The sequence below is a fragment of the Grampus griseus genome (genome assembly GCF_964374135.1).
Source record: "Grampus griseus genome assembly, chromosome: 6".
NCBI lineage: Eukaryota > Metazoa > Chordata > Mammalia > Artiodactyla > Delphinidae > Grampus > Grampus griseus.
In genome coordinates this window covers 106693604-106714960 of record NC_139000.1, presented here as the reverse complement: position 1 = coordinate 106714960, position 21357 = coordinate 106693604, and the positions used below count along the sequence as shown (strand labels likewise).

The window sequence follows — 21357 nt, the reverse complement described above, 5'->3', positions numbered from 1 at the left end:
CCGGGAGGGTAGGGCTGGGGAGCTGCGGGCGCCGTGCGATTGGGGGGCTCGCCCGGAAGTGACGCCAACTACCCGGAAGCGGAGGGGGTTCCCTGGCCCACTCCCCCCTCGTTCGTTTGCTCCCCCGCTTCCTCCCCGCCCCCCTTCCTCTCCATTCGTTTCCCCCCCTTTCCCTGCCTTCTCCCCCCCCCCCACCCGTCCCTCCCCCCCCAACCTCCGGAGCTGGGAAGAGAGTCAAGATGGCGGCGAAATCCGATGGCGGTGGCGTGGGGGTGGGCTTCGCCCAGCTGCACAACCTGGACGAGGCGGTGGGCAGCGGCGGCGAGGAGGACGGGGAGCCCGGGGGAGGCGGCTGCGGCGGCGGCGGCGACGGCAGCGAGCCCGGCGAGAGCAGCTCGCTGCACATCTGCCACTGCTGCAACACTTCCTCGTGCTACTGGGGCTGCCGCTCCGCCTGCCTGCGCTCCCTCCTGGGCAAGAAGCCGCGCCGCAGCGCCGCCGCCGCCGACGGGGGGGACCAGCCGCTGCAGCCGCCCGGGGCCGCCGGCCGCCACCCCCCGACGCCCTCGGCCGAGCGGCCGCAGCCGCCGCAGGTGGAGCGGCCGTGGCTCGACTGCCTGTGGATCGTGCTGGCGCTGCTAGTCTTCTTCGGGGACGTGGGCACCGACCTGTGGCTTGCCCTCGACTACTACCGCAAGGGGGACTACGTCTACTTCGGGCTGACCCTCTCCTTCGTGCTGGTGCCGTCCCTGTTGGTGCAGAGCCTGAGCTTCCGCTGGTTCGTGCAGGACTACACGGGCGGCGGGCTGGGCGCCGTGGAGGGGCTCAGCAGCCGGGGCCCCCCCATGATGGGGGCCGTCTACGGCCATGGCGCGGGGGTCCCGGCCACGCCGGGGGCGCAGCGCCTCTGCCGCCTCTCCGTGTGGATCTGGCTGTCGGTCATCCACCTGCTGCAGATGGGGCAGGTGTGGAGGTAAGAGCACTGCGGGGGTGGGGGCGGGGGCGGGGGCCTGGCCAGCTGGCCCTGCAGAGGGCCCCGCGGGCGAGGCCGGAGCCCTCCGGAGTGCGCTCCGCCCTCGAGGGGCCCCGCAGGTGGGCCCCTCGGACAGGCCTGGCACGGGGTCTTGAAGGAGGGCTTTGCCACGCACTTCCCCTGGCGTCTCAAAAAAGACCATCGTGCGGTCTGGATCCCTGGCCACGCCTTTTGGCCCGGGGAGGCCCAAGTCCCGCTGTATGTCTTCATCCCTGGTTCGCACTTAGCGGAGACCCTGCCTCATCCTCCCTCTCCTCTGTCTCTGTAGATCTCTATATTCCTGTGGTCCCTTGCCCCTGTATCCCAAGGTAACCAGGCGCTAGCGCTTTTTATCTGCACTCTAGCTCGCCTCCTGGGGGAACCTTCCTTCTTCCAGCCGGTTTGCACTCGGTTTTGTGCCCCGGTGAGACACCTTCCCCTCTTTCCCCGTCTTCTCTCCGCAGTGGCCTGTGTGGGGCTCTGTGCAACTCCCCTGGCTGCCTCTCCTTTCAGTGCTCCGTTATTCCACGCCCCCTCCCCCCTTCCTGCGACCCCCATCCCCTGCAAAGGACTCCAAAGCGCTGCTCTCCTTGAAGGAAAAATGACTTTTTTTGCTGGATTAGACGTGCCCTTTTCTTAGTGACAGGTAAAATTGTATAGTATGTGATAGGTGTAAGCGTTTGTTTTTAACTCTCAACCTCCGAAAATCACTTAGCCACCTGGACATCTCTTCTGGTGGAACGTTGTTGTTGGTAGCCAGGCCAGTGCGCAGGTGATTTATGTTTACACAAGCCCCAAGCTTAGCCCTGGGGCTCTTTCCCTTCTTGTAAATTTCCCATGTGCCAGGTGAATCCCTCAAAAACCACTTGCAGATTTTTTTTTTAAAATAGCTTAACTTTCTAAACTAAGGAAATGATTTCATTAAAACGTTGGTAAATCTGTGCCCTCCAACTTAAATCAGCTTGAGTGTATTCTGCAAACAGTGAGTTGTGGGTGAGAGCGTTTGCAACAAAAAAAAAAATCTTACTGAAGAGAAATTATACAGAGCTCCTCAGGTACGTTGCTTCTGTGAGAAGACATTTTGCCTACACTGCTCAGGCACCTATTCCTAGTAGGAGATATTAGGTGCTCAGAATTTCAGTTTACTGGTATGTACTCAGGTTAACTGAAATGAAGTTCAGTGTGTTTTGAATTGTTTGTCTAGGTCTCTGTTCAGAATTTTAAATAAAAACATTTCAGAAAGCATGGGGAGGAATTAAGTCGAATCACGAAAGAACAAGAACTTTGTCCTGCAGAATTTACATGCAAATTCAGGATAGGGGACATGTGAGTGGTTCTTGATTTTTCTGGTCCTTGCAGGGTAGTTTACTGGTGTTCCTAGATTGAACCAAGCAACTTTTTTTCCTAGCTCTGTTTGTCTGAAGATAATTTATTTCCTGCTGATAGGTTTGAAAGAAGAGAAGGAATAAAATAGAAACAAAGATTATTGATTAACTTTTAGCGATTATGAGCCTAATATGGGGTCAAGGAAAATTTTGACATATGTTTTGAATTTGAAATCTAAATCTAAAAACTCCCCAGTCCATACTGAATCAAAGATAGTGTGTTTAACATAGGGGATACCTTTTTTGGTTTCTTGCAGGTTGGTAAGATGCAAAGGCATGAAGGGGAGAGGGACAAAAAGTATGGGGAGAGATTTTGAAATAGTAGTAAAATTGAACAGCATCTAATTAATAAGTAGGCTTGTACCGAAAGTCACCTATCTCTCCGTGTTAGGCGTGGAGATGTGGGCAATCAAAACCTTGGTGTCAGGTTAAAATTCCTGAGAGAATTGTTTCTAATGTAATCCATCATAGATATTTATTAGCAGTAAGCTTTTGGGACATACTGAAATCGGAGTTCTGTTTCACAGATTTTTTAGGCAGAGTAATCCCCCACTATTGACCTAAACCTTAATTGTATTTGGTAAAGTAGTAGAAGTCCCGGTTGTGGACAAACTGAAAAGTATATTTTAAATATGAATTTAGCTTTTATAATTGTTTAAAACAGCGTTGTGTATTATTTTTCCAGATTTTTATTGAACTTTCAGAGTCTGTAGTGGTAAATATATATATATATATTTTTTTTTTTTGAAAAGGTGCCTGTGATATTACTATATCTAAAGTTTTTGGTCCTTTTTCAAGATTAGAATATATGTCTAAATATTTTATGAAGTTAAGGTATTAAAAGGCATGCTAATTCATCTAAGTTATTTATTCCAACGTACTATACTTCAAAAGAAATATTTACTGAGGAAGGATTTTATTTTTTTTCAGTAAGCTTGTTTACTTGAAATACTCCAGGAGCAGAGTCTGCTCTTTAGTACCTGCTAGGCATGTGGCTTGCATGGAAATCATTCATAAGTAAAAGCTTTGGAGAAAGGTATTTATTCTTTTCTAGTTTTAATCTCTTGGCAAACTTGTCAGTGTGTATAAACATACATCATCTCAGTTTTTTCTGCAGATCTTTTGGGGTTACAGTTTGTTCCCTTAATCATATTTGCTACTTAAATTTTATTTCATGTGGTCATGTGACATAAAGGTTAGGGTCTAAGAATTTGATTTGGGCCACATTTCTAAGAAAAGATATTGGTGAAGTATGTTGTCAAAACTGATTGCATTAAACCATGAAGCGTGTCTCTTCATATGCTTTCTTTTAATGTAAAATTATTTGACTCGCGTGAACAAAAGCACAGTGCTTATTTAAGAAAAATTAGTTTCTCTTGACATTAAAGTGGTAAATTTCTATGCATGTTGCCTTTGCTATCAAGATGGAAAATACTTGACATCTCTTTCACCAAATGACTTCACAGAATGTAAGAAAATATTTTTGGCTGGGCCAGAGTTGGAGCGTGGAAGAATAGTTGCCTGTAGGATGATTTGGTTTCATGAACCTTGTTTTGCAGAGCACTACTGTGTGATTAAGGTCTGTTTAATGGATGCTTTACCTTCCCTAATTAATTACTTAACGTGGAACTTACCGTCTACCTTTATGTGCTCTGTTTTTCAGGTGCTTTTCCCAGGGATAGCGGGTCTGTGAGTCACTCATACCAGGAATAGGGGTCTCACCAGGCTTCAGTTTAGTACAATGTGGTGTTATTAGAAAGTGAGATCATTTCCTTGGAGGGTTAGAGCTTAGAAACAGGTTTGCATATTGCATTTTTGTGTGTAAATTTTTTCCTTCAGTGTATCGGCTTTTCTTTGCTTCTGTGCTACTTTTAGGGGGTGCTTAGTGTTGGCTTGGCAGTTCACTGCAGTCAAGAAGCAAGTTCTTTGACTAAAATTTCATGTAATGTCATGATGTTGTAGCCGAATCATTAATCTCCCTCTTTATGTATTTATTTTTATGGGTATGTTTTAAAGACTTAAAACTTTTAATTAAGATTAAAGCCTGAATTTTATCTGCCATTTTTAAAGTGAACGTCAGCTGTTCTTTATCTTGGGAGATGAGGTGATGGAGAAGGTTGCCTTCAAGTGAGAGGAAGGAAGCGGTGTTTCACCTGCCGTAATGGGGTCATCAGTCTGTAAACAATCTAAAGCTTTGTTGTAGCATTTTTTCCATTTCAAGACTTTGATGTAATATAGGGATACAACTCTCTAATCAGCAGCAAATGTTGCTGGGCTGGTGAAGATGCTTTTTTAACTTATCTCCCCCTACCCTCCCTCAGTGTAGGGATACTTGGAAAATTATGGGGCTTTGTTCTTACTGAATATTTTAGAATAGCGGTTCTTAACTCTGGCTGAGAATAGAACCTACTACAGCTTAAAAAATGCCTGAGCATTGCTGGACCTGCTGAGGAAGAATCCCAGGGCGGGACCCAAGCAGTCTTAGTTTTAGAAGCTCCACAGGTGATCAGATGGGCAGCCAGGCTTGAGAAGCACTTTTAGAATTGGGTTTCAGGCTTATTCCATTTCGAGATTGTTATTGGGTTTATGTTCTTAATAAATAGGATGGAACAGTCGAGAATGGAATGCTTTGGTATTGTGAAGCTTGGTTCCTGGACAACACCATAACAAAACAACTTTACCTTGGAAACATGAGTGTCTAAATACAGTACTTGGGGCTGTCTCAAGTGTATGCACTTATAGTACTCAGTGTTTTTTTCTTTGAGCCTAAGTATGGATCTTATTCTAAAAGGATTCCTAGATTCAAAGCATTCTTCAATAAATGTAGCTCACTTATCTGACTTTTATGTGATTCAAATAGCAGGTTTATGATTGTGTTGCATGTACAAGGGAAATTAATTTTGAAATGATTCTCTTAAGTAGGCTTGAGGTAAACAACGCGATTACGAGAGGTGTTGGACTAAGTGATCTGTAATGTCCCTCTAGCTCTAAGATGTTGTGATTTAGGAATGGAAATGTTACCTTTCAAATAAGAAAATTCACTCATGGGGCCAGAATACCAGCCCTAGTCACGATAAAAGATTGTATATGTGTATTTGTGTGTGTGTGTCCGTGTGTGTAGGAGACTTTATATAGTATCGGCTTATTACTGGATGAGAATCTCTATATTGTAAAAATCTTTTTTTTTTTTTCCCATTTTGGTCCATATGTTTAATGGAATTCTGGTTCAAAAGAAACTCAGTGGGATTTTTTTGAGGGGAAACTTGAGGAAAATTGATTGGAGAAAAGTAATGTGTTTGAGTAGTCAAAAAAACCTTTCAAAATTCAAAAGAAAAGTGTTGAGAAAAATGTTCCTCTGTCAAGAAGTGAATGTGCTGTAGTGTCAGTAATTAGATCAATGTGCCACTGGCAGAGGAATTAAGCAAATAGGTGTTGAAGCAGAGTAAAGAGAGAAATTGACAGGTTTGTGGGAATTTAGTAGGTAGTAAAGGTGGCATTCCTAATCAGTGAAGGAAAAAAAGATTATTTATCAAATGATATTGAGGCAATTGACTACGCAATTGGGGGAAAAATAGCTCTCTACCTTACATAAACAAAAATTCTAAAAGAATTAAAAGTGTAAACATGAAATATTAAATTGTAAAAGCACTAGAAGAAAATGTAGGATAATAATTTTATAATCGTGAAATGGGCAAGATGCTTTGACACCATCAAGGAGAAAAGGGATAAATTCAACAACATAAAGTCTCATCTAGTTACTCCCTTCCTCCTCCCCCTACCTGAAAAATCGTGGAAATACGTGATGAGTTGTGAGGGTAGAAGAGTTATATTTAGACAACGAGCTACTTACCTAAAGGAGAGCGAGTATGAAGAAAGCATCTCTGAAGATTATTTCTCATTTTTGAGTGAACAGAAACAGTAAAAACTTGACATCTATGGTGAATTTTCAAGGGAAGGTGATGAAAAAATGGCACACTTTGAGTAAAATTGCAAACAGTGCTGAAGGATAGTATTTCCAGAATGATCTAGAAACAAAACACCAAATTTGTATTGCAGAAGGCTAGCATTCCGGAAACCTAGTAGGCACATGTCAGAAATCATGAACAGTTCATTTCTGCCTTTTAACATCATTTGCTTTGCTTTTACAAACTTTATCCCTAAAGCCAATTAGTTAGCAGTATGTAATGGATAAATTCTGGAGAGTTGGCAAGATTAGGTGGGATGCAAAAAGAAATAAACTGTCTCAATTGTTGCTATTTTCATCATGGGTTGGTTTGATTTACAGTATGCTTTCTGCAAACAAGATTGTGGTTAAAACTTTACTCCTTGTGATACTCTGTTTACCTAGTTCCCAGTCAGAAATTGTGAATTTCAAAGAATTAATTTTTTTTAAATCATGAAAATATAGCCTCGTTTAAAAAGTTCACTGGCTTTTGTTTTTTGCCGAAAGACAATCCACTATTTACCACTACTGGAGATACTCAAACAAAACAAAACAAAACAAAAACGAAGAAAAACACCACAGGGCACAGCAATAGTATAAAGGGAACATTGGAGTTAAGAAATCAGGTTTATCATTCTGCAAGTTCAAAAAAATCTCTGGCCTCCATTTCCTCATATTTATCAAATAAGGAGTTAAACTAATTGATCTTTCAGGTCCCTCAATTTTAGAAAGTCTATTATGCTATAGGTATTAGCACTCCGAAGTTTTAAACAAGGAATTTCAGACTCTAGTTTGAACAATTAAAATATTTAAAAATGTGGATTTCTTAGGAACTGCTTTGAAGTCCTATCATGTATTATTTTGACTTATTAATTTAAAAAATTTTCATCACTTGTAATCACTTTGCTACCTATAGAGGCATTATGTATATATTGCTAGCTAATGTCAAAATTTATAGCAGATAAGACTTTCTGAAAAACTTGGTATCCTGGTTTATTAGCTACTTTTGGGCACTTGCAATTTCAGCTAAAATTACGTTAAGGTGTCCTTTTATAATCCTATGTTTAAAATTTTTTACTGTCAGGTTAAGCTAAAGCAATGCATATATCTAACATATATTTTGGAGGTTTTTCTGAGTCGTTTACCTAGATTAATTTCTAATTGGGGAGGAACCTCAAAATCTCCTACTGCAATTTATCGTTTGATATGTATTCTCTAACTTTGAAAAGTTAATGTTTGTAAAATTTTTTTTTTTAATGATAGCTTTTCTGTCAGTTGTGAGCTGTTTTAGGAAATGATTCTAAGTGAGTTTTTTTTGTGTTTTGTATTTTATTAGATTAAGGTATAGGTACTTTTTTGGTTTAAGTTGAATTTGGGGAAAAAACGTGATTTGCTTGAAGGATTCAGTGAATATTACTATGACAAGAACACATTTGTACATAAAATTCAGCTTTAGGTTTTTTTCTGTATGTCTAACATAGGTGGATCTTGGTATATTGCATTACTGTATTTTAATATACTTTAAAACAAATGACAGTATCCTAAGGTATTTTGTATATTGCTAACAAAAAGGGTCTTTACGAGTATATTGCTTTTATCCTGAAATATCAAACAAGTGGTTTTAAAAATAACTTTTGTATGCAATATTTTGGTCTTTTTTCTTTTTAATTGTGAGAAAGCTATTTCTGTTTTATATTGGTCATTAATATACAGAGCATGGATTATATGTCCATCAAATCATTTCTAGGAAGAAATTTGAATATTCAGTTTACAGAAAGGTAAACATATCAGTTTTCTTCACAGCATCCTGGGAAGGGAGGAAGAGTTGATAGTTATTGTTTACCCTGGCCAGATGTTCTCAAAGAATCATAGGTACATGAAGTAGAAAGTTTCTCTTTGACCATTATGTCCGCTTTTTCATTCTGTCTTAAACATACTGTACACATGAAGAAAGACGGCAGAGGTGAGGAAGACACCAAATTCATGGCTTGGAAAGCCTGGTGATAAAATAGAGCCGGCAGGAAATTAGGAACCCAGGCCCTTCCAGACAGCAGACACTTTCTGCTTTCTCTCTTTGGCTGTGTTTCTTAGAGTGGTCAGAGAACCTCTTGTATTAGGATAGGCCTGGGGCTTGTTAGAATGCAGATTTGTGGGTCTACTATGGGCTTAAAGAATCAGAACCTCAGGGAGTTGGACCAGGGAATGTGTATTTTTGCTCTCTTTATTATGGAAACTTTTAAGCATACAGGGAAATAGAGGAGTATATTGAACACCCAGTACCAACTACTTGGATTCTGTAATTAACATAGATAGCTTTATGTGTGTTTAACATGTATCATGAGGTTGCACCTCTCCATACTTTGCCTCAAATACTAAATAATTAGACTAATTCTACATAGCTGTAATACTATTATCCCATCTTAGAAAATTAATGGTAATCCCATAATTATTCCATAATTGAAGAAAATCATCTAATAGTTGTTTCACGTTCAGATTTGCTCATTTGTCGCCAACAATGTCTTTTATAGGTTTTCTCCCTCCCAACACGGCTTAATCAAAATTGCTTAATGAGCATTGCTTTTATGTTTCTTTAATGCTAGAATGATTCTTAAATTTTTCTTTTCTTCATGATGTTAACTTTTGCAGAGTCTGGGCCACTTCTCTTGTATGTTCCGTATTTTGGATTGCCTGATTGTTTCCTCCAAGTTTGATCTGCCCTCTGTATTTCGGGTAAACTTGAAGGTGCTTCTAGGGGCTTGATTATATTCAGACTACATACTGTTGTCAAAAGTACTGCTTTCCACTTCATATTTGCATCATATCACATTATAACCTGATTCATCTCACTGTTCGTGATGCTAAGTTTTATCTCTTGGTTAGGGTTCTGACTGCCAGATTCTTCTGTATAAAGGTACATTTTCCCCTTTGCAGTCAGTAAGTCACTTGTGGAGTAAGACTTTTGGCAAGGTGTCAAGGCCTATTTCCTGACAACCTTTTACCTAATAGTTTTAGTGGCCATTGAGAATCCTTGCCTGAATCAATTATGAATTGCTGGTGGGAGGTGGGATTTGTATTTTAAACAAGCTCCCTAGGCGTTCTTAGCTCTCTAAAGTTGGAGAGCCATTGCTGTACTGGAATCAGGAACTGAGAGTTAAAGAAAAAAAAAATCCGTCCTGAAGAAGTTACTATGAATCTAGGCACTGGTGGGTTTTCAGCTGGTTGTCAGTAGACAGAGTTTAAACTTCATGTTAGTTTTGGAGGAACAAATTTGAAATATGTCTCATGTGTTCTCTGTATGTAACAGCAATAACCTGATATAAGGGCTAATATAACAGGTTACAGTGTATGACTCAAAGGAGAGTGGAGGATGCATAGAAATTACTAAGGTGGAAAGGAAACAATATTAGAAATTCTTTTTTTACAAATATCTCGTTTAAATTTTTGTAAGTTTTTTTGGTGCCCATTTTCAGATGAAGAAATGGGTTTAGAGAGGTTAAGTAATCTGATAAGTCACTGGTGACTGGTGGAGGAAAGTTTTGAAGCCAGATCTCACTGACGGCAAAATATATGCAGTTTTCTATATCTCTTGTAAGGATCCGGAGCCTCTTCTCACTAATTACTTTACTTTACTTTGGGACTTCGCTGTTTTGGCTTATTGAAAGTGGAGGAATGATATTCTTGAACCACTGGGGCCTCTTCATGTACACGCTGAGGTTCTTTGAGACCTCTGATTTCAACTCTAGTGTATTAAACTCTGCAGACAAGATGCACCCATATGTTGATTCTCTGTTTACCTGTTGGAAATACCAAGAGTAGTAGCTCTTTCCTTAAGGTTATAAAGCAGTTTTCAAACTTGACTGTGCTTTGGGGTCACCTGGGGAGTCAGATATTTGGGTTTTACCATAAGAGATTATGATCCAGTAGGTCTGGGATGGGCCTTAGAATCTATTTTAAAAAGCCTGTGTTTTCAGAAAGATCCCCAAGCAGTGCACAGACAGGGATGAGAACCACATTTCTATAGGCTGATTTCTACCAATATTTACAGCGGTAGTTCTCCGGGAGAAGGAGTTTATATTAGAATCACTTGGGAATATTTTTTTGTGTGTGTGAACTTGAGCACTAGGCGTATCAGATATAGAGGGGTGGAATGAATAAAGGAAGCTCTGATGATGATTTTAATGGAACACCAGTTTTAATGGAAACAGTCTCTGATTGGACCGTACTCTTAGCTGGAATGGTTGGTGAAAGTGTGTATTAATCAAATGGTAGCTATATTTGCCATATACTGTGGCATATGGGTTATACATAAGTTTTAGAATACTGTAAAGGCATTTTACGTTAAAACTGTACAGCATATAATTGAATATTCTTTTGATTCAGAAGCTTCTTTGGAAGTTTGAAGTACTTCAAGGTCATTATTAACACAAATGATCACTGTTGGTGCTCTAAAAGTGCCAGGTTAGAGGCATTTCATTATGTTGGGAAAATTGATATTCAGTGCAGAGTGAATTTCATGTCTCAAATTTTCAGAAATGTTATATTTGTTAAAATTGGTGCCAAGGATAGGATTCCTAAAAAGAAACTGGTGAATGAAAGGGGAGAAGTGTCCTAATAGGTATTAAATAGGTGTCATTAGAGACAGGAATGAAGGAAGCAGAGAAGGAAAATGACCTAACTACATTTTGCTTGATGGATTCACGGGGAGGAATAGCTAGGGGAGGGGTTGGGAAGGGGTTTTACAGTCTTTACTTTTCCCTGTTGTAAGTTATTTAGTACAGTGGATCAACAGGGACCCCTAAACTCTACAAACACCAAAATAACATCCTTTGAGCTCCATCTAGCAATGGAGCTCAAATGTGGCAGTGGTGAGAAAACCCAGGCTCCTTGTAACTCGGAAGCTCAAGGTCAGAACCTCTAGGAGAGAATACAGCTGGCAGAGAGGGACACAGGATGTATGGGCAGGCACACCGTACACTGGATTGGATCCTCTGTGATTCTGGATAAAAATGAACAGAACTCCAAATCTGTCATTTTGCTTGGTTATAAGGAACACAGCTTTTGAGTAGTAAACTAAATAGTAGTTATAAATAGCCCTGTTATAATAGTAGTTATTAATAGCCCTGTATGTTTAGGATGCTGCCATTTTGCCTTTTGTAAGGCAGTTTTCATTAAAGCTTTCTCTGAAGGAAAAGATATGCATTCCAATAGAGAAATTATGTATTCAAAATTTAAGCAACCTCAGATGGCTTTGCTTAGACCTAGTGCGTGATGGCGCGTTTTGGGGTTGGAAGAAAAGAGAAGCTACATGAAGGACTTTTTACTCTGTTCACAAATTAAACAAAAGTTATCAAAACGAAGCTGAAGTTAAAAGCAATTACATTGTAAATTTGGAAAAATAGAGAATTACAACATGTTTGTAGCATTTGTGGACCGTATTTGTGGTTTCCACTATTTGATAGGGACCACATAATTTTTAGGTAGTTTTCAAGATGTAGTCTAGGATTAAATGAGATGGTATTTGTCAGGCATGTTACAAGATTTTGAATAGGGCCCTGTGAGATTGGAATGTGTCATTCTATTTGTTTGGCATCTGCAATTCACTCTCTCAATTCGTGGTATAATCATATCTACCATAATGTGATAGTCCTGAAAACCCTCTCATTCTGTAAAATCACACAATGCAAACAACAGGGCTGTGGGAAAAATAGGATTAAGGCTAGACTACTTAAAACCATGTGACTTTGTAACCAGAACACTAACAAAACAATGACAGTCCAAATATTAGCACCACAGTATCGGGGACATTTGCACTCAGCTTCATATCCAGATGGTTCAAGGCCTTATTTTATCCTGGGACATGCTTTTCCTTCTTTGATATGTAGATTCTTGTAGGTATTAGCTTCTACTGGAGGCCATTTTCACCAAAATTGAAGCTGTGGTCCAGGGTTTAGCCTTCATGTGTGCCCACAGCATCACTAGGTAGAGGAAAGGATAAGGAATATGGAAGACACTAAACCAGCCACCACTGCTTGTACAAAAGGAAGGTATTTTGGTAAGATTCTCACCGGTTTTCTTATTCTTGTTTTTTCCTAAGTCTTTATTATTTGTGAAAAATCTTGCCCTTGATAGCTTCAAAACATTAACATGCTGGGAAGAATCACTTACAAACCAAAACTATTTCCCCATTATACTATTGTCGTTCCCATTTTGCCAGTCATGTGTGAAATAATACATGTTACGGGAGCATGCATTGTGGCATAACTGACATGTTTTTGAATCTGTGATGGTGTCAAGATGCAGCTCTTGGAGTTGTCAAGGTTCTATTGTTTTGCGAAGTTCTAGTTTTGGAGATAGTACAGCGTTTCAAGGTTAAGTGAAAGTTATTCTTCTCATGCTTTGTTGGCCTTTATATACAATAAAGAAATGAAGAGGGGCTATTTCAATCCACTTTTAAATTTCTGCTTCTGTAACATAGTCATTGGATGGAATGAGCTAATGTCTCAATGCCACATCAGCCCTTGAACTACATGTATGGAGCAGGAATGGCTTTAAATTTTGGCCCATTTGAAATGTAGTTATAGTGAGGCTTTATATTAAAATTCATCTGAGTGTACAGTAAATGGAAAAAAGAGCAACAGTAGCCAGTTGTCAAGGAAAAAACTGATGGGTTTAACAAACACGGCTTTCAGCAATATAAACAATCTGTTTTCATAGGGTTGTTTTGTTTTGTTTTAGGATTGGGAAAATGTCCACATTAAGTCGAAGTTAGTAAAATGTGAAAGGCAGCAAATATACAATGTGTATGTTGAGTATTACAGTGTTTTTCTTCACTAACTGTAATAACAAACATTTCAGTGGCTTAACACAAGAGGTGTATTGTCTTCTGTGGGTGGTCCTGGCTGATCATGGCTTTAGCATCCTTTAGAGACTCAGCGCCCTCAGCATTCAGCCAGAGAAAGGAAAGAAAATATGGAGAAAGCACAACTGCTTCTTAAAAGCCCTGGCTTGAAGTGACTCACATCACTGGTGCTATCATCCCACAGGGAGAACAGCCCTGTGACTACGCCCATATAAACGGAAGCCGGGGGAATGTGGTCCTGCCCAGGGAACAGCTTTGTACTACAGAAGAGGGAGCTTGTGTTTTGTTGACTAGAGACTGAGGAAGAAACAATTCTCTACTTAGGTCAGGTATTCTCCGGATTAGATTGAGGGAGGGAGGGAGGGAGGGAGGGAGGGAGTGTGTGTGTGTGTGTGTGTGTGTGTGTGTGTAATGTAAATTGCTATTGATTGGAACATAAAAGAGACAATTCCTTTTAAAACTTTGATTTATATTTAATATTTTAGGATTTGCTAGCCATGTCAAGTGTCTCATTTTACTTTTTTTAAAAATCTTTATTGGAGTATAATTGCTTTACAGTGTTTTAGTTTCTGCTGTACAACAAAGTGAATCAGCTATATGTACACATATATCCCCATATCTCCTCCCTCTTGAGCCTTCCTCCCACCCTCCCTATCCCACCCCTCTAGGTCGTCACAAAGCATCGAGCTGATCTCCCTGTGCTATGCAGCAGCTTCCCACTAGCCATTTATTTTACTCTTAAAAATGTCAAAACTGTTCTTAGCCTGAGTGGCATACAAACACAGGTCAACCCTATTTTAACTGGTCAGGTGAAACAAGTAACTCTATTTAAATTAGCTTTTAAAAGTAACAACTACGTTTAATAATTTTAAGTGTGATCTGTGCTAAATATACTAAATTAAAATATAATGAAATGGTACAACTAGAGTTTTGAATAATTTTTCTTCAGATGAGATTTCATTGAGGTAAAAATGGCCTTCATAGACTAAATAAAAAGTACTGTAGCCTTGTCAGTGTTTCATGTCTTAAATAGATCATCTGGTTTAGGACAGTTTGGGATCTTGACATGTGCTCACAGAGGTTGTAACTTTAACAAAACTGTGTCCCATACTTAGGGAACTTGTTGGCTTCTATTCCCCAAATAACTGCCCCCCAAAATCACTCCTTGTTTTTTGTCTTTTAATTGTACAGGCCACCAAATAAATACGTGTGCAAAATTCATACCTAAATTTGGAGATTTACACTAAAACTTTGTTAGTAAAACTGATTGGATTCTATTTGTTTTGCGTGTTAATAATCACTGGGAATGGATTAAAATTATCTAAAAATTCCTTATAAAGGTGTTAAAGCATCTAAATATGATTTAAAGTAAAACTGAAATGTTTTCATCAAAACACGTTGATATGTTTTATAAGTTCTTCTAGAAATCATAAAATATTAAAATATAGAGACCTGTTAGTCTAGCAGTGAAGGTTTAACGGTCAACTGTTTTAAGATGCTTGTTCTGTTAATTCCAAATATGACTTAGGTTACATTTTCTGGTATTCTTTGTTTTTTGTTTTTGCCTTTTTTTTGCGGTACGCGGGCCTCTCACTGTTGTGGCCTCTCCTGTTGCGGAGCACAGGCTCCGGACGCGCAGGCTCAGCGGCCATGGCTCACGGGCGCAGCTGGTCCGCGGCATGTGGGATCTTCCCGGACTGGGGCACGAACCCGTGTCCCCTGCATTGGCAGGCGGACTCTCAACCACTGCGCCACCAGGGAAGCCCCCCATTTTCTGGTATTCTTAATTGGCTTTTAAAAAGTAGGTTGCTAAAGCATTAAAATAATAAATATACGTATTTATTTAGAGGCTATTTAATAATTAAAGTTTCTCTACATAATATTATCACCAGGTGAGACTGTACCAGGGTCTAGATGAGGATCCTTTTTTTTTCCTTACAAAGCCAAAATCTGTGACCTGTATGGCTAATACATAATTAATATCTTCTCAACTATTGTGCTTGAGAGATAAAACAGCAAATTATAATTAGAATAAAAATCAGACACTGAAACCTTTAATAGGAGCTGTATGGTGTTACAGGTCAAATACGCACTACTTGAGATAAAATTTTTTGCCTGGTTGATCTTATTAATATAATTTTAATACTTTTAATGTGTTTACTTATATTATCTGGTGCTGGCTTAGTCTTTCACTCCCAATATTGCATCTGTTGTATCCAGACAACATTGCCCAGACTACAAGCAGACGTGACTCCCCAATGTCATAAGAAGCCACTGGGTGACCCTGTCTGAGCTTGATCAAAATAATTACTGTTACGTCCAGGGATTCCAGAATGTAATACTGCTGCAGATGTTAAAATGCTTACACTGTGTTTAGAAACTTATTCCTAAGCCTTTTCAGTTTTCAATTCATAAGCCCACTTGGGTGGATGCTCCAAAATCTTACTTAGTGACATTGTAGTAATATTAATCAACACAGATTGTAGGACTTCTCAAGACCAAAGGAAAAATGAATTGCTAAACTTCACGATAGTCTTAAATAATAGTGTTTAAAAAATCCAACAGGAAAAAAAAAAAAAAAAAAAAAAAATCCAACAGGGACTTCCCTGGTGGCGCAGTGGTTAAGAAGCCACCTGCCAATGCTGGGGACACGGGTTCGATCCCTGGTCTGGGAAGATCCCACATGCCACGGAGCAACTAAGCCCATGTGTCACAACTACTGAGCCTGTGCTCTAGAGCCCATGAGCCACAGCTACTGAAGCCTGCGTGCCTAGAGCCCGAGCTCTGCAACAAGAGAAGCCACTGCAATGAGAAGCCCGCACACTGCAAGGAAGAGTAGCCCCTGCTCTCCGCAACAAGAGAAAGCCTGCGCGCAGCAATGAAGACCCAAAACAGCCAAAAAATATAAAATAAATCATTTATATAAAAAAAATATATGCAGGGCTTCCCTGGTGGCGCAGTGGTTGAGAGTCCGCCTGCCGATGCAGGGGACACGGGTGCGTGCCCCGGTCCGGGAAGATCCCACATGCCACGGAGCGGCTGGGCCCATGAGCCATGGCCGCTGAGCCTGCGCGTCCGGAGCCTGTGCTCCGCAGCGAGAGAGGCCACAGCAGTGAGAGGACCGTGTACTGAAAAAAAAAAAAAAAAAAAAAAAATATATATATATATATATATATACACACACACATATATGCACAAAAAAATTCCAACAAATAATACTTCACACTAATTAAGATGGCTCCTAACTACATCTGAAACTAGCATGATATTGTAAATCAACTATACTTCAATAAAAAAAAAGATGGCTCTTATCAAAAACCCTGAAAATAACAAGTATCGGTGAGGATGTGGAGAAATTGGGACCCTTGTGCACTGTTGCTGGGAATGCAAAATTATGTAGCCATCATGGAAGCAGAACGGTGGTTTCTCAAAAAATTGAATATAGAATTATATATGATCCAGCAATTCCACTTCTGGGTGTCTACCCTAAAGAACTGAAAACAGGAGCTTGAAGAGATTTGTACAACATGTTCATAGCAGCATGACTCATAGTAGCCAGAAGGTGGAAGCAACCCCGCTGTCCGCAGATGGATGAGTAGGTGAAATGTAGCACACATGTGTAATGGAATATTATTCAGCCTTTATAAAGGATGGATATTCTAACACATGATACAGCACTGGATGAACCTTGGTGACATTATGCTAAGTGACATAAGCTGGTAAAAAAGAAGGACAAATACTGTATGATTCTACTTTTATGAGGTAACTAGAGTAGCCACACTCAGAGAGACAGGAAGAATGGTGGTTGCCAGGCCCTGGCGGGGGGGTGATGGGAAGTTAGTTTCAGTCTGGGAAGATGAAAAGAGTTCTGTGGATGGATGGTGGTGATGGTTGCACAGCAGTGTGAATGGACTTAATGCCTCTGAACTGTGCACTTAACAATGGTTAAGATAGTAAAGTTTATGTCATGTGCATTTTATCAAAATTTTAAAAAATCAACAGACCTTTCGGATAGTTTCATTTCGTCATAGTCCTACTCACTGATTAAACACAGAAAACAAATGAACAAACAAAATCTTTTTCTCTTCCTTTCCCAGTACTGTTGTTAATTTAAAAAACAGAAGTAATATTAATTATGTCCCCACAGCCAATCCATTTGGATCAAGGCATACCTCTTTTTTTTTTAGTAAATTTATTTTTTATTTTTACTTTTGGCTGCATTGGGTCTTTGTTGCTGCACACGGGCTTTCTCTAGGTGTGTTGAGCGGGGGTTACTCTGTTGTGGTGCGTGGGCTTCTCATTGTGGTGGCTTCTCTTGTTGCAGAGCACGGGCTCTAGGTGTGTGGGCCTCAGTAGTTGCAGCACACGGGCTCAGTAGTTGTGGCACGCGAGCTCTAGAGCGCAGGCTCAGTAGTTGTGGCTCACGGGGCCAGCTGCTCTGGGGCATGTGGGATCTTTCTGGACCAGGGCTTGAACCCATGTCCCCTGCATTGGCAGGCGGATTCCCAACCACTGCGCCACCAGGGAAGCCCCAAGGCATACCTCTTACCAGTGTTCTAGCCACACTGTGCAGGTGGGCACCGGCTTCAATTGTGTTACCTAAAAATATTATTTTGAAATTGGTCCCTTCCACTTCTACGGCACAGTGCAACCGTTGTCCGGTAAGAAGTTAGTGTTCGTCTTCACAGTGATACTCATAGTCTCAGATTGGAAAATGAGAACCCAAGTGTTTTTAAATCTGAAATGACTCCAGTAAAGGATGGGTAGGTAGTATTTTAAATCAAAAGAGAGCTCTTCCGAGTTCTCTCTCCTACAGCCTGACCTGTGGTGATGAGGCACTGCCTGTAAGGAGGGCCAGAGAAGCCCAGGCCTTCAGAGCATGCCTTTTGGAGGCCAAGTGCTGGGTCTCAAGCCTGCCCTGGACCAGCTCTTAACTGGTTACAGTTATTTAACCACTCTGTTCTTGGGTTTCCTCACAGGTAAAATGGGGCTTATTTTGGGTAGAAAGATCAGGAACAGCTTTGTGGAGGAGGATATTACTACCTTACAGGGTTGTTTTGAGAATTAAGACTTAATACATGTAAAGTCTGAGGATAAAGCTTTGATACACTTACGTACTAAATGTTAGATATTAACAGCTCTTTCTACCTGGCCCACAGGATTGAAAATTGTACCAGACATTGATAAGGTTCTACCTGGCCAAATTTTCTTTCTTTATTTAACTGTATCCAACCCTCTTTCTACACGTAGAAATATGCCTTGCTTAGGTGTTCAAAGTAAATCCTCCAAATAAAAATGTGATATTGTTAAAGCAGTTTGAACTGTGTATCTATTAAATGATTGTAAGTGAAATGATTGTAAGTTCTCATTGTAAGTGAAACCAGGGAGAAAACTATAGTCACTTTGTAATTTATTTACATATTGATAAATGCTTGAATAAAAAGTGGATTGTCCATGTTCAAAAATACATTAGGTAGGCAGTCTTTTGAAACAGTCTTGTCTAAATGTCAAAACATATTATGTAGCACCCAAAAAATCTAAAATGTTTATATGAGCTTTCTTAAGGAAAAAAATGTTATTATGAAATATGCATGTATAAACTTTTGATGGATAAAGAGTTTACCACCCTTTAGTTGATAAGGAAAATATTACGTATAAATGGTGTAACTATGCAACAATTCTTTAAAATCCCCTCAGTAAAGAAAGATGTTAACCAGCCATTTTACACCCTTTCCAAACAACATTGACAGATCTTCGTTCTGTGAACCTGTCAGCAGATCAAAGACCTTCAGTGGTCCCTGTTTGTTCACAGAATGTACCCCAAACTTCTAAACCCAAAGTGCTAAGTACATGGTTCCAGAAGACTTTTCTAACCCCATATTTCATTCCCTCATTACTCCACTGTCCCATTTTCATGATGAAACATTCTTACAACACTATTTCAACCAAACTATTCTCATGCTCTTTATTGTTTGTCTCCGTGCAACCTTGTCTCTATTGCAACCTTGGAAACAGCCTTAGCAATTTGGGGAGACGTTTGCTGGTGACCGTTTCCCAGGGTCTGGTTGTTTCAGGCGGTGGTTTTGATCTCTTGCCTGGGAAATGTTACACAAACTGGAAGTATGTAGAGGTTTATTTTAGTCTGTTCTCTATGTGTGGTAGCTACAGTCCAGGTGGGAATTGGTAGATTAATAATCAGTTACTTGCTTTTCATAAAGAAGGCATCTGTCAACTTGTAGTCCAGCTGTTAACCTTAGATGTGTCTTCTCTAGCTAGATGCCTGTTCTGTGGGCGACTGGTCTCCTGTAGGCTCAGGCAGAACCAAAACCAGTCAAAAACTGGAGAATTAAAGAGCAGAGGAAGAGTTCACTTGGTACTTCAGCAACTGTCTGTAAGTGCTTTGTCTCACTCCTATTTACAGCCAAAATTACAGTAAAACTAGAAGTTTTTTGTTTGATCCAAGCTCCTCTCCCATTTCTTATTTTTTCCTAACCTCTCAGATGTTTGTACTTAAAAACTTGGTATTTTTTAAAGTGATTTCTCCACGGTTGGGATATTTTGTATCCTTTTTTTCTCAACTTCAATGTGTGTATATAACAAGTTCCTTTTTGATTGGAATTCAGGTTGTTCTCTTCCCTAACTGCCTGATGACCACATAAGTAAGACTATTTAATGAAGTTATCCATTTTTAATATACTAATTTGGGGGGCCCACTTGTAATTTTCAAAGTTTCATAATATTATATTATTAATCCTTGAGGTTGTTACAGGTCACTCGATCCCAGAGCTGATAAACTTTTGAAAGATTAGACTAGAGGCGGCTAATTCATTGTTGAGCATGTGAAATTACTGATTTGACTGGAATACATATCTGTGGTCTGTTTTTGGTAATTCTGCCTGTAATGGTGTTCATTAGGGTAACCTGTCTCTCTGTAGGACGGTTTCCTACTACTTCTGCCTGTTGGTTGGAAGACCTGGCTTCCACCTGGCCTCTGTGGCTCGGTACCCTGCTCTCTGTGCTGTAGTCAGCTCTCGCCTCTGTTATAAAACCAAGTGTGATGGGATCAGTTCTGTGTAGCTTACAGTTAAGAAGGACCTCAGACTTCAGGCTTTCTATGTCAGAGAGGCCTCAGTTGGGCAGTACCTTGGAGTGTACATTAGCCCATTGTATTAGTTTCCTCCTAAGGTTGATGTGACAAAGTGTCACCAGTGGGGTGGCTTAAAACAACAGAAATTTATTCTCAACAGTTCTGGAGACTAGAAGTCTGAAACCAGAGTGCCAGAGGGCTGTGATCCCTCTGAGACCCTGGCTAGAATCCTTCCTTGCCCCTTCCTAGCCTCTGGTGATGGCTGTCAGTCCGTGGCATTCGTTGGCTTGCAGCTGCATAACTTCGTTATCTGCCTCTGTTGTCACATGGCATCCTTCTCTCTGTGTCTGTGTCTAAATTTTCCTTTTCTTATGAGGATACCAGTCGTATTGGACTAAGGCCCAGCCTACTCTAGTATGACTCTATCTTCACTTATTACCTCTGCAACTACCCTGTTTCCAAATAAGGTCACATTCAGAGATACTGGGGTTAGTTAGGACTTCACATGTTTTTTTGGAAGACACAGTTCGACCCGTAACATCCACGATTTTTTCTTTAACCTAGTAGGTTTGGAAATTCTCTTTTGTGGTTGACCCAATGTCACTCTGACTAAAGATGAAGGCAGTTTGCCTGGGTATAGTAACCCTTCAAACAAGGAAATTACGTGTTTGTGAAAATGTGCTGTAATGAAGATTATGAAAAAGGTAAAAACTACAGCTTTGCCATGGGATAAGTGAGGGTCTTTGAGCTGGACTGTTCTGTGTGATGTTATACATCCTGTTCCAGCTAATGTCACACTGTAACAAATGGAAATACCGTGGGGCTTCCTTATGCATCACTTTAACCCTGCAGATAACGCATTTTTCTCAGTTCCGTAGTGCCATAGGCTTAGGTTTTGGAACAGATCGCTGAGTTCTCAGAGCCTTGGTTTGCCCCTCAGTGGAGTGAGAACACTACCTCCGAGGTAGGGTTTTCAAGGTTTGGATGAGTCGATGTTGGCGTAGCGTCTGGCACGCATGGCGTGCTCGCTCTGTGGGACTTGCCCTCTCCCCCTCTCCGTCTATCTTCTCA

The 21357-nt window shown here is 40.5% G+C and overlaps 1 protein-coding gene across 1 annotated transcript in view; it reads left to right on the top strand.

Moving 5' to 3' along the window:
• Positions 1-239: 239 nt before the first annotated feature.
• Positions 240-21357, top strand: part of XKR6 (XK related 6) — a gene marked incomplete at both ends in the record, with an annotated part of 270622 nt that continues 249504 nt past the window's right edge. Inside the window, one exon of the mRNA XM_082656789.1 lies at positions 240-973. Coding sequence (XP_082512915.1) covers positions 240-973 — 734 coding nt within the window. The remainder of the gene's footprint in view (positions 974-21357) is intronic.